The 13,533-nt window shown below is 37.9% G+C and overlaps 1 protein-coding gene across 5 annotated transcripts in view; it reads right to left on the bottom strand.

Annotated features, from left to right (window-relative positions):
- Clcn5 (chloride voltage-gated channel 5) overlaps positions 1-13,533 on the bottom strand; it is a 159,269-nt gene that overhangs the window by 25,498 nt on the left and 120,238 nt on the right. For 3 of the 5 annotated variants that reach the window (XM_040280724.2, XM_078034867.1, XM_078034868.1), the window contains 2 exons: positions 2,956-3,107; positions 106-205 (listed from right to left, as the gene is read on the bottom strand). In XM_040280724.2, coding sequence (XP_040136658.1) covers positions 106-205; positions 2,956-3,107 — 252 coding nt within the window. Of the gene's footprint in view, positions 1-105; positions 206-2,955; positions 3,108-3,223; positions 3,386-5,246; positions 5,470-13,533 lie in introns of those variants that run through there. The other 2 variants (XM_021735539.3, XM_078034869.1) reach the window with 2 other exon arrangements.

The following is a 13,533-nucleotide window of genomic DNA, read 5'->3' as shown; positions in this document are numbered from 1 at the left end:
TCATTTCAGGTAGAAAAACAGCATACAGGCCAGTTCATAACTTGGGGGAGGGGCACAACACAATTTTCAGAGATTTGTTTTGAAAACTACCATAGTTGACCATACCTGATAAAAGTCCAATAAGGAGCATCAACAACCAGCCAGAAAATGCATCACTCACACTGTGAATTAAGGCCCATGTTGACTCTTTGCTTTTATTGGTGATCTAAGAGAAAATGAAAAAAAAAAAACTATTGGTATATGCTATACACACTCTTCCTTCACCTCAAAATTGCTCAGTAAGGAAATACAATGATAATCACCTGGGAATAGAGACCCATGGAAAATTACTTCTCATACAATCTTTAGCTGAATGGATTTCACCAAGAACTTTGAGGTTTCCTGTACTCTACCTTCATCTGTAGTACTGTGTTGCTCACAAGTACCTTATCTAAGGCTTCCCTATTTAGTCAGTAATTTCTTAGAATGTCAATCTTTTACTTATTGTAGGGATCTCTTTCTGTCTTGGACATCAGCTATCCCAAGGACAGTCACTTGAAACCAGAAAATAGTTTGTCTCGAAAATATAAACAAACAGAGACTTATGTGAATGATGAAAGTACAATCTGTGATTTATTTCATAGAGCCATGTTTCAGGTTAGGCAAGTTCTAACACCCAATCCCATGAACCCCTAATTTTATATTAATCACAGATACTTAGTGATACCAGAGATGTGTTTCTTTCATTTTTTTAGAAACCTGAAGGCACAAGCTAAAGCTATCAGAAGATAAGGAAAGTTTAACCTTTTATTCCCAGCCTGGTCAATTTAACCTTTCAATGTCCATATTTTTAAAACCAACATTCTGCCAGTTTTGTCATGGGTACTTGTCCCTTTTCTGTACCATTATTTATTAGACCAGAAGTAGTTGATTTAGCTGTCCTACCTTCACCTACAACATCACAATAAGCTGAAAATTTCAAAAGGAATTTAAAAATGCATTTTGATCTATGACACTGTTTCCAATATCAGTGCTGAAAATAGATGAGGTTACATTTTTTTCCCTGTGACATTATTTCCTTTCTGATAATGAATCATTAATGCTAGGGGGAAAAAAGTTCCCATAGACCATGTGATAAATGCACTTCAGTTTTGGATTCCTAATTGTTATCATTTATCTCAGATGCAACCATTAATAGGAGAAATATGGTCTTGTCATATCACAGGTGACTCTCACAATTTGAATAATGTGAATATGCAACTGATGACAAACTGAACTCTGAAAGCAGAAATTCTAAAGCCAGCAAGATTCTCAGTTCTAAAGTCTGCCTGATTAATTGATATGATAAAAAGATTATGGAGTATACTCCAGAAATCTTAGGAAAAACACATAATGCCTTATATGATCACCCTTTTAAGTTGTGATAACTCAGTAGAATTACCACAATTCCACGGATTAAGAAGGAATTTCTCAAAGCCTGTATCCAGAACAACCTGACTCCCAGGGGTTCAGGTGGTCCTAAGAAAATCAATCAAGAGCTGGGAAAGGGCTTAAGAATGAAAAGCAAAGGCTGGGGGTGTGGCTCAGTAGTGGAGCACTTGCCTAGCATTTACCAGGCCCTGGGTTCCATCCCCAACATTGAAAGAAAGAAAGACAGAAAGATTTCCACCTGACCGCTCAAGAGATTTGCTTGGCTCTGAAAGGAGGAAATTGTGAATTCAGGAGAGAATGGGGTCAGCTGAACAATCACATTTTTAATTTGAGTCAAAGTAGAAATAGTAAAGGAAAAAATACTACTACTGGGCTGGGGTGGTGGTGGTTCAATAGTAGAGAACTTGCCTAGCATGTGTGAAGCACTGGGTTTAACCTTTAGTACCACATAAAAATAAACAAATGTGTCCTTCTACAACTAAAACAAAACAACAACAACAAAAACATTAAAAATGCTACTACTACTGTGGCCTAAAGAAATGACTTACCAGGGGATCACCTACTGACAATTGTTGGGCTAAGGTTGGACACTTACTATTTTTTTAAGTTTTTTAGTTGTAGATGGACACAATCCCCTTACTTGTTTATTTATTTTTAAATTTATTTTTATGTGGTGCTGAGGATCAAATCCAGGGTCTCACAACTGTGAGGCAAGTGCTCTACCACTGAGCTATAGCCCCAGCCCTGACACCTACTATTTTTAATGAGCTCTCCATTGTGGCCCTTATGCAAACTAGAAATTTGGATTCCCTAAGTTAAATGATACACAGCAACAAATTAAAGGCAAATGACCTTGGCAGATTTCTCTGAGAGTTTTCCACAATACTTTGAAAAGAGAAAAGTGTGGAAATTCTCTTGCCAAATTCAAAAGAACCTCTGCCATAACCCTAATTACCATCTATTACCAATTGCATTAAATTAATGTCCTTAATCTGAACTGATTGGTCTTGTGCTATGAGTTGAATACATGAATTTATTTGAGTTTTATGGTTGTACAAGAGCTATAATCATAAGGAATTCATCCCCTATGATTCAGTAAACGCCAGGGCTATGAGAATTTTTTTCTTTTATTCCTTTAAAAGGAGCCCACTAACTTATTTTAGTTTTAAAATTCTTGCTTCAAGGAAAAACCTGCAAAAGGTAGATGAGAAGGGGGAGGAAGATCTTTGACTTTAATTTTGCCACCCTTTTAAAGATTGTTTTCACCTCTTCAAAGGCACTTATACCCATTCCAGGGCTGTAAGGACCATTTTTAATCCCTTATTTTAGGAAGACAAATCATCAATAAATACAATTTTTAAAAGCATCTAGGATAAAAATAATATTCAAGATGTCTTTCAAAATAAGTTTAAAATTAAACCCTACATTGATAATAGATATCAAATTCAGTCACATCCAGGACTGAAGAAAGGAAAAAAAATAAAAAGTATTTTCTAACACTTCCCCCAGTATTTCCTAACACTCACGTACCATCCTTTGTCTTACCTCTCGGTGTCTATCCCGGTCTCGAGACTTCTCTCTCACCCAATCAATTGTGTTGAAATCATCATAGGTACCTACACCTGGTATTGGCTCCTCCAAGAAGTCCATGATCCTATTTGAAGAACCTATTCCTCCACCATTGTATGACTTGTTCCCTATATTGAATGGGAAACAGACATTTTACTTCATTTTTAACACCTCTTTTCTTAGCTCCAACAAGTGAGCCTTTAAACTATCAAATGACTACAGTTAGAGTGTGCAATATCCTTACCTGGTAGGTATGTCCATCACATTCAGAGGTTTTGTGATCTAGGCCCATTTGATGAGTAACTAAAGGCAGTGTGAATGGAAAGGGACAGATGAGAGCAATAGTACAAAGAGAGTAATGACAGGAGTTGATCTGCAATGAGAAAGGATTTACAGAAAAAACAGGAAGGAGTTTGGAGTAGTGTAGTTACTTCAGTTTATGGAAGACAGACAAAAGGGTCAAAGGTCTTTGCAGACATATCACATCAAGAACTATTTTACAATTATAAGGCAGTAATTCAATCCTATGAGATGGCTTTTGCCTAACCAGGGACTCCAAAGAGAGCATGTAAGCCTCTTCAAGAGTTAAGCTACCTGGAATGTAAAAATTTCCCTTCAATATGCAGAAGACTTTGATTCCTAATATAATGGGCTCATAGAAACTCTAACATGTCAGAAAGTCGAAGATTTCCAAGTAGAGATTTAGAGAACAGTGCATGGCTCAGTGATAAGATTTCCTTCTCTGATCTTTCAATTAGAAAAATAACACCCATTTGCCCATCTCTCATGGTCCTTTACTTGCTTCACTTTCAGCATTTCCATCACAATTACTCATGTGTATTTTTTATCTTCCTTTCTAGATTAAAAGCTGGTAGTCCCGTATCTGATTCATCATTGTCTTCTCCACAGTGCCTGACACATTCCTGATACTCAATAAGTATCAGCTGAAATAAGATGCATGTATTTGATGGATGGCGGGGACGAGGGAGAAGTATCGAAACAGTTGTACTCACACATGGTTAGTACTGCTTAATGTACTTGTTCAAAATATTTTGGCAGAATCATCTGATGAAACAATATTTAGCTATTAAACACAAAATGTGAAACAGTATTGAGGAATTTATGCAAATTGCCCACAGGAAGGAAAAATGCAGAGTAATGCTATCATTTAATGCACCGAGCCAAAGCTCATATTTGCAGCAGGGACAACCTTGGCTGGGCAAGGTTTCATCCAAACTGTTTGGTAATGACTTCTTCTGCAGAGAAGGCCCGAGTGGGCCGCCACTGACTCCCTCCCCCCTACTGGCATGCCCACTTTCACTAGAAACTCCTACCAGACAACTTCAGCACGCTCATGGGGTAAATTTGAATGAATACACCAAGCTGTATGTGTTTTACCAACTGTAATTCTGCTGAATGTCTAATTCAGCACACTTTACACAAGCAACGTACACATTTGAAAGGAAAAGCTCAGCAGAGTTCATAGCATCTGGAGGAAGCAGGTAGGACAGGGAGGTGGCACAGGAGGTGAACAAGTTAATCTTAAAACCCCAAAGCAAAGTCCTTTCCATATCTTCACTGGTACCTGGCTGTAAAATGGATGGCTGCTGAATCACCAGCCCAGCATTTCCTATCATGTCAGTGTCATGCTGATAAAGATGAAAGCTGGTGTGTTGTTTGAGAGTTTGGAGAGGAAAGCCAGCTAGGAAATAAGGGCAGAAAGAGAATAAAGTGCATATGGGGGAGAGGGGGACTAAACTGTTTCAATTCCTAAGTCAAATGCTGACACAGGACTCCAGACAACCAAAAATTGACTTTTAAAAGCAGCTTAAGGCTTCCCTTGAATTTTCTCTGGCTTGAGAGTTCTTTCAGGAAGAAAAAAAAAGGGGGGGGGGTGGAAAGAAAGAAAGAAAGGATTTTGTGAAACTGATTTTTAAAAGCATCTGAAAGCTATCTAATGTTTCTCTCGCTCTCTCTCCCTATATATATCAAATGAGTCCCCCAGCTTTAAGGATCTTAAAGCAAAATGAAGATCTGCAACAGCGTCCTGGCAGGAAAGAAAGAATCCTATTACATCACTAGGTAACATGAGCACCACCGCATCATCCTCCTTTGTCGTAGTCGGTCTCCTGTTAGAGACGCAATTGTCAGGCCCCTCGCAAAGGGCAGGCAGTGATTAGAATCCTACTACAGACTGCTTGCGATTCTCCAGATCCCTTGCTCCCGGGGGCATGCTTCAGTCCTGAGTCAGGCTCAAGTCTGCTTACCTTCAATCACAGTTCTCTTTTTTTCTGCCTCAAGGAAGAAATAACCTTGGCAGCCTGCATTTAGTCATTTAGGTTGAGGCGCTTTTACAGAAGGAGCGCCGCTGGCTCCCAGGCGCTTCAGAAGGGCACTTGCTGCGCTCTCCGCCTTTCACAGCAACAAACGCCACCTAAAGAGCCACCAGTGCTCCCCGGCGGTCAGAGTGTGATGTCACTGTTGGGATCACGTGACCAGACCCTTGGACCAGCCTTGGAGAAAGGAAGATTTTTAACCGAGCACGAAAGCCTTAAAGATGTAGTCTCATCTAAACCAATGCCATCAAACTTGGGGCAGTCAGGTCAGCTCAGAAAACTGGGGTCCAGACAAAGTTTATCCTTCAGACCAATCATTTAGCAGAAAGTCCCAAATCATTTACAGTTACAGGGGTCCTAACTAAAAAAAAAAAAAAAAAAAAGGAGGGAGACAACAGAGAAAAGGGGTTTTAAAAATGCACTGGGTAGATATAACATGAATAAAACCTTACAAACTCAATGCTGAGTGGAAGGTTCCAGAAGCAAGGAGCACACAACACTATCAGTCTATACCTGTAAGTTCAAAAACAGGCAAACCTAAAATATATCATTTTAGGATCCATTGATTACATTATAGAGAGAAGGAAGAATATGACAAAATGAAAGATTGGATTTACTCAGAGGTTGCCATCTGGGAGGAGCACATGGTAAGGGTAGGATTTTTGGAATGCTGGTCATTTTCTTCATCCAGGTGGTGGTCACCTGAGTGATTACTTTTAATTACCATTTAAAGTGTACACATGTTTCCTATCTTAATTGCTATAGACGTATCATAATTAAAGAAAAATGTGAAGCTGGGAGCCATGGCACACTCCTGTAATCCCAGCAATTTGGGAGGCTGAGGCAGGAGGATCACAAGATGGAGACCAGCCTTGGTAACTTAGTGAGAACATGTCTCAAAATTTAAATAAAATAAAATAAAATTATACGGGCTGGAGTTGTAGTTCAGTGGTAGAGTATCCCTGGGTTCAATCCCCAGTACTGCAAAAAGAAAAGAATAATGTGAAGTCAGGTGCCGTTTTATATATCTATAGTCCTAGCTACTCAAGAGGCTGGGTAGGAGGATTGCTTTGAGCCCAGGAGTTGGAAGCCAGCCTGGACAGACCTCATTTCAAAACAAAAAGTATTTTTGGGATGGGGATGCAGCTCAGTGGTAGAGTGTGTGCTCAGTGTGCATGAGGCCTTGGGTTCAATCTCCAACACTACAAAAAGGAAGAAATGATGGAAGGAAAGAAGAAATACATGGATAAACTAAATTGCATAATTACTTACCATACAAGGTCAGTTCTTTAATAGCACCCAGACACTTTGAAACCTCAGAGTACAATCAATAAAATGAGTTATTTCTTAGTAGTAATACTCTCTTGTCGGGTGTGGTGAGGCACATATAATCCCAGAGACTCAGAAGGCTAAGGCAGGAGGATCACAAATTCAAGGCCAGCCTCAAGCAATTTAATAAGACCATGTGTCAAAATAAAAGTAAGAATAAAAAGAACTTGGGATGTAGCTCAGTGGTAGAGCACTCCTGGATTCATTCCTCATTACCACAAAAGAAAAAAAAAAGTAGTAGTGCTTGCCCCAGAAAGCAACATTGACTTTGACACTCATTAATCTCACCTGGGTGAAAGCAGTTACAGCAGCCTGACAATAAATTCAATACTATATTTCCATTGTTCTAAAGGCTTTCCCTTCCCTGGCCCTATTCCGAAGGCTATTTTTAAGCAGGTCTTAATTAATAGTGCAAAAAGGCCAGTCCAGTAAAAGAATAAAATTGCTATCTTAAAACTCCCTAAGTGAATCAAGAGGACAGCCACTGTTAAACATTAACCCAGACACAGTGCGCTCCAATAATCAGACTGTACATGTAGCGCTCTGAAATGTTATTAGTTTCATCAGCTCTTAAGGTCCAATATGACCTGAAATGTTAACACAACAAAACCTTATAAAATGTGAGGCATTGAAGGAAATTTGTATGCTTCCAGTTCATCATAATTTTAACATTTCACTCTCTGGATGAACTAATATAGCATTAATGAGGAAAATTTACATTATTTGGCAATTTATATTAAGTGCCGATGAGTTACAAACTGTAAAATAAATAAACAGTCATCTATGGCCCAAGTGTGACTGTCTTATACAATTAAAATTTCAGAAAACTAGGTATATTTTATTCAAAGAGGATTACATGCCCAACCTCATAAGCTCCTTCAAAGTCACTCTTTATTAAATAGGATTTTATCTGTAATATCTGAAGACCTCTGCAGAATCTACTCACATTATTTAATAAGAGTTATCTTGTTGGATTATTTCACATTTCAGCAGATACAGTACTAGCAGCCAATGTAGCAAAAGAACTCTATTTTGGGGGTACTCAAAAATACATAGTTCTATAGATTATATAGCTGGGCCCATGTTAATACCTTTTACTGAAATTTCTGGTGTTTTTCAAATGTTCTATCAGTGACTCTAAGGAAAGGACTTTTTAAAAAATCTCATGTAAGGTTGTTTTCTTTAAGTAGGAGAAAGCTGGTAGGTATGATGCAGTGTTCATGCTAAAATGAGATTTACTTACACTTAGGAATAAGAAATGAAGCAGAAGTATTCAGAGTCTGACATGCTATATTTCTTTCATTTTTTTTCTGTCTCCATTCCCTACTCTGCCAAATTTGTAATCTTTAACATATGTTCATTTTACAGACTGCTCAGTGTAGAACAATTGCTGTTTTTTATCTTTTGCAGTACTGGGGTTTGAACCCAGGAATGGTTATCTCCAGTCCTTTTTATTTTGAGACAAGGTCTCACTAAGTTGCAGAAGCTAGCCTCACATTTGTGATCCTCCTGCTTCAGCCTCCCAAGACACTGGAATTACAGGTATGTGTCACCATGCCTGGTGGACAATGGTTTTATTATGAAATTAAGACAAAATGTTTGCCAATTTTAATGCAGTTTATGACAAATACCCAAAAGTTAATATTTTGGGGCATGCAGAGTTATCTTTTTGGAATGCAGATTTGAACAGATCATTTCCTGGTTTCTAAGTTGTTGGAGGCTCCTACAACAATGTTTTGAAAATATGTTCAGCAGCAGAACATTTAATGAGAATTTGGCACATGTGTGGACCAAGGATTTAAAAATATTCATAGTAATTTTTAGAGTAGGAAAACTAAATATTTTAAATGTATAATGATAATGATGATGATAATGACACTACTACTCTTTTAGGTTTCATCAATTTGAGAGATTAAATGGTTTGTTCTATTTAACTAAGGTGGTCGTGCCTGACTTTGTGGCTGGAGGGGTTTGAAACCAGGGGCTCTTCATCACTGTGCTACATCCCCAGCCCTTTTTTTTTTTTTTTAATTTTGAGTTGGAGTTTTTTTGTTTGGTTGGTTGGTTTTGGTACCAGGGAGTGAACTTAGGGGTGCTTAACCACTGAGAAAGATCCCTAGACCTTTGCATATTTTATTTAGAGACAGTGTCTCACTAAGTTGCTGAGGTTGGCTTTGAATTCACAACCCTCCTGCATCAGCCTCCCCAGTTGCTGGGATTATAGGCATCTGTGACTGTCTGGCCCATATGTGATTTGATTACAAATAACTTAAGCTGTTAATCATATTCCACATCTGGTTGGTTTCTTTTGTTAGCATTTTTAAAAATTTAATAGCAAGAATAACTTCATAAAACTTAGCAGTCAAGAATGGCAGCAAGGGGCTGGGGTTGTAGCTCAGTGGTAGAGCACTTGCCTAGAACATGTGAGGCACTAGGTTCAATCCTCAGCACCTCATAAAAATAAATAAGTAAAGGAATTATGTCCACGTACAACTACAAAAAATTTTTAAAACAATAAAATTTTTGAAAAAAAGAATGGCAGCAGGACCAAATAATGAGGTACAGACAAAGCAACAAAATGCAAAATGCTTTTCAAAATACAGTGTTTAAAGAGGTAAGCTTCTTGTATGTACATGTACTGGTAAGAAAAGCAGAGTAAAATTAAACAATGAGCCTAAATGTCAGATTGGACTCCAGTTTCTCTTCGGAGCACATAAATCTTTTCCTCTTTTACCCTCACTTTGGGGTATTTAGGTGAGTCTAGATTTTTGCCTCTGATATGAAAAAGAGTAAAACTTATGTCAAGTTTTGAAGGCACAGTGAATGTTATAGGTAAAATAGTTTAATGCTCTTACAGGAAAATAATTCAAGTTAAAGTACAATTAGATCTTAAATTGAATGATAGAAGAAAAGCCCCCTAAGGGCTAATTTGCCTTAGCTGAGTCCAGGGAAAGCATACAGTAAACTATTCAGAAAAGAGTCAATATTGAAACAGTCTTCCCCATAGGTTATACTTAGGTTTAAAGACTTTTTAACAATGGGTCTTTAGAAACACACTGCTTGAATGAGGAGGCATATAAATGAATGCATTTAACCTATTTCTTATTATGGAAACCACTTTCTAATTTTTTTTCTAAAAAGTCACCTGATGCTTAAGGCTAGAAACATTCCTTAAAATACATGAAAACAAATTCTGATTTGAGAATAATGTTTACTTCATTCCTTAACCAAGAAGCCATTAGAAATTTACCTTGGGGCTGAATAGTAACTGATTAAGTGAACTAGTTAAACACTAACAAAGACACAAGGAGAAAAAGTAGAAAAGGAAACCTCAGCATAGATCTTGAAGTACTGGCTTTAGTAAGATCACAGTTGTTGGGAGGGCTTAATTGTTGCCAATAGCCTAGAGAAAGAAATGAGCACTCAAACAAATGGGGTTGAGGTATTGGTATGTGTCACAGGACTTCAAATGGTCCCTTTCAAAATGTATTTCAGTTTCCCAGGGATATATTGTATTTTTTCATGGCTGGAACAATGACCACATCAACAAAAAAAATCAACATGATGCCTAGTACACATCAGCAGATATCCATCCTGTGGTCATTTAAATTTTGCCTCCATATAACAGCAAACACTAAGAGTCTATTATGTGCCACTTATCTCCTCCATACTGGCACACCCCACTTCCCATTCTTGGACTGCTTTGACCATTCTAAGATCTCCCAATAAGTCATAAGCTTTCACATTTCATTTCACCTACACATTGAGAAAACATTACAGCTAAAACACTAAAATTAATCAACATTTGTGAGACCCTTCTATCTTGTCATTTATGCCTCTATTTTGCTTTCAATCTTGCTTATCCAAATCCAGTTGCCAAAAAGCAAACATTAGTGATGTAGCTCTCCCATCTAAACCTTGGATAGTACTGTTGGACCATATTATTATCTTTATTATTATTACTACCAATTTATTACTATTATTATTCAGTGCTATTATTATTACTATTATTATTCAGGGCCTCATATAAGTTAGGTGTTCTACCACTGAGTTACATCCCCAGTCTTTTCTATTTTTTGAGATAGGCCTTTCTAAATTGCAGAGGCTCTCCTCGAATTTGTAGTCCTCCTCCCTCAGCCTGCCCAATTGCTGGGATTCAAGTGTGTGCTCCTATACCCAGCCACATAATGGTTTTTTAAAATATTTTTTTCTTAGTTGTAGTTGATCAATACTTTTATTTTATTTACTTATTTTTATGTGGTGCTGAGGATCAAACCCAGAGGCTCACACATGCCAAGTGAACGCTCATACCACTGAGCCACAACCCCAGCTCCTTGTTTTTGATACCAAAGATTGAAACCCAGGGACACTTAACCAATGAGCCACATCCCAAACCCATTTTATTTTTTAGAGACAGGGTCTTACTAAATTGCTGAGGCAGGCTTTGAACTTGCCTCACCCTCCCGAGCTGCTGGGATTACATGTGTGTACTACTGCACCTGGCCCACATTGTGTTTTAATGTACTATTTTAGTTTAACCCTGGAAAACTTATTCAGGGAGACTCTTCTATTGGTATGTATTCATATGACATACTAGCCATTAAATACTGAAATACCCCTGTAGCCATAGATAAATAAGCTCTTTCCTGAGGACCCCCCTCTCCACCTCCACTGTTCCTTAGAAACTCCTGAATTTTTCCTGGATCCAGCAGCTAGAACCCCAGGAGGCCCCAGGATTCATTCCCAGTGCTAAATCTGACATTCAGTCTGATAGGTCAGTGTCCTGTGTTGATTTGAATATCACCTCTGCCCTCCTCTCATTTAGGGAACCACTGCTTTTGTTCTTGCTCACAGCAGGTCTAAACTTGCAAGTTTTAACCTAAGCGTCTAAGACACCAGAAGGACAAGGAAGAAGAAACTCTTTACTAACTCTGCTGAAAGCTAGACAATATAAGGGATGCTGAGGGAAATTGGTAATGGAACTGTAAAAACTGCAACAAACCTATGGTATAGAGTATTGACATTATTTCCAAGAGTTAAGAAAACAGAAAGATGAAGCATAGAAGAAAGGGACAAGGGAAACTAAAAACAAGCATGAATCTAGACTCTAATACCAACTCTGGCTCCTAATTTCCAGTTGGACACAGTCCTATCCCTCCTGGGTTGTAGGCATTTGCTTGAGGGTCTATGTCTTTTATACCTCCCACTCCCGGCATCTGCTACAATCTGGAAGTTCCCAACCTGCTACACCAGTACAGCCAGGGTGCTAATTAGTAGAGTTAGGACAAATAGCATGAGGATTTTTGGCTTGGCATCTGCAGAATCCCACTGAACAGAAAGGCACATAAATCAATGTAGAATTGGAAGTAAATGGGCTAGATTTGTCAAAGGTGCACAGAGGGCTGTCCATATAAAGAAAACAGGTCTGTGCTCTATTATTTGCTCCTCATTTATTCCTTCCCAAACTGACATGTTTGGAGGGCTGACAAGGGGATGCAGACTGTGATGGACACTGAGCCCAGAAATGTACATTACATGCTATAGTGTTGGGAAATTCTTCAGGTAGCTTGATTTTTTAATAAAGATACATAATTACTTTTTAGAAGCAGTATTACTCTCATTTTTTCTATATTAAGCCTACAGTGGTTTCTCTTTATTAATATCCAAAAAGAAGTCCCCACAAGAGAGTAGCAATTATTCTCTGATGGCAGAAAATACTTCCAACAGAGAAAATACCAATCAGGAGACTTTTCTCAAATCACTGAGAAGACTCTGATGTCATAGACAGAAAAGAAAAATGAATGGTTAAAACAAAGTACATATCTCATCTGGAAATTAGCCTTAAGGAAATAGTTATACTTTTTCACACATGTATATGTTATTCAATGCAGTGCTGTTTGTATTAACGAAAACCTAGTATTAGTTTGTATTAGTAAAATACTTGAAAACAATGAAAGTGTCCAATAATAGGGGACTAGTGCAAGGAAAGAAGCAGACAGATGTGTACTGAAATAAAAAAAAAATATCCCTGACATATTGCACATGAAAAAAGCAAGTAAAAATCATAATTAGGGCTGTGGTTATAGGTCAGTGGTTGCCTAACATTAGTGAGGCACTTGCCTAGCATGAGTGAAGCACTAGGTTCAATTCTCGAACCACATAAAAAACAAATAAATAAAAATAAAGGTTAAAACTTAAAACAATCACAAATAAAACATGTTTTTATGTGTATCTGTTTGTGTGTGACTGGATGGAGAAACAATTGAAAGGAGCATACCGATTTCTTTTCAGCCGTTGGGTTTAGAGTGGGAAGAAGAGTGGAGACTTCCACATCTTATCTACATGAGTGCTATTTGAATCTTTTATAGTGAGGTGCATTTATGTGTTATGTAAGTTTTTTTGTGTGGTGCTAGGATTGGATCTAGGGCTTCACGTATGCTAGATAAAGATTCCACTACTTAGCTACACATCCAGGTCCCCCCAGTGTAAGTGATTTTGAAAAGAAAAATAGTTAACTCAGAACAGTAGAGACAAGACATGCAGAGCAGTCCTATATTTTGGGCAGCAGACCACTGTGATATTTAGGAACAGATACATGATAGTTGCTGTTGAATACTAGGAAGAAAGCCTGGTTTATAAATGAGAGTTAATGGAAAAAAGTCTTTGTGATTGGAGGGACCTACTTTTCTAGCAATGAGAAGATATGAATTCTAATCCCATCTCCACAGCTCACTACTTTGTCACCTTGGGCAACTTCCTTAATCTTGCTGAGTTTACAGGTTTTTCATCTATAAAATGGAGGGATATGAGCAAGTATGATTTTTTAAGGTCCCTTCTAACTTCATGCTTTATTATTTGAACAATGATTCTTGATATGATCACTCATGTA

The sequence above is a fragment of the Ictidomys tridecemlineatus genome, chromosome X (genome assembly GCF_052094955.1).
Source record: "Ictidomys tridecemlineatus isolate mIctTri1 chromosome X, mIctTri1.hap1, whole genome shotgun sequence".
In the NCBI taxonomy this organism is placed as follows: Eukaryota; Metazoa; Chordata; class Mammalia; order Rodentia; family Sciuridae; genus Ictidomys; species Ictidomys tridecemlineatus.
Note: the sequence above shows the minus strand (reverse complement) of the source record. Positions and strands in the feature narration are given on the sequence as shown.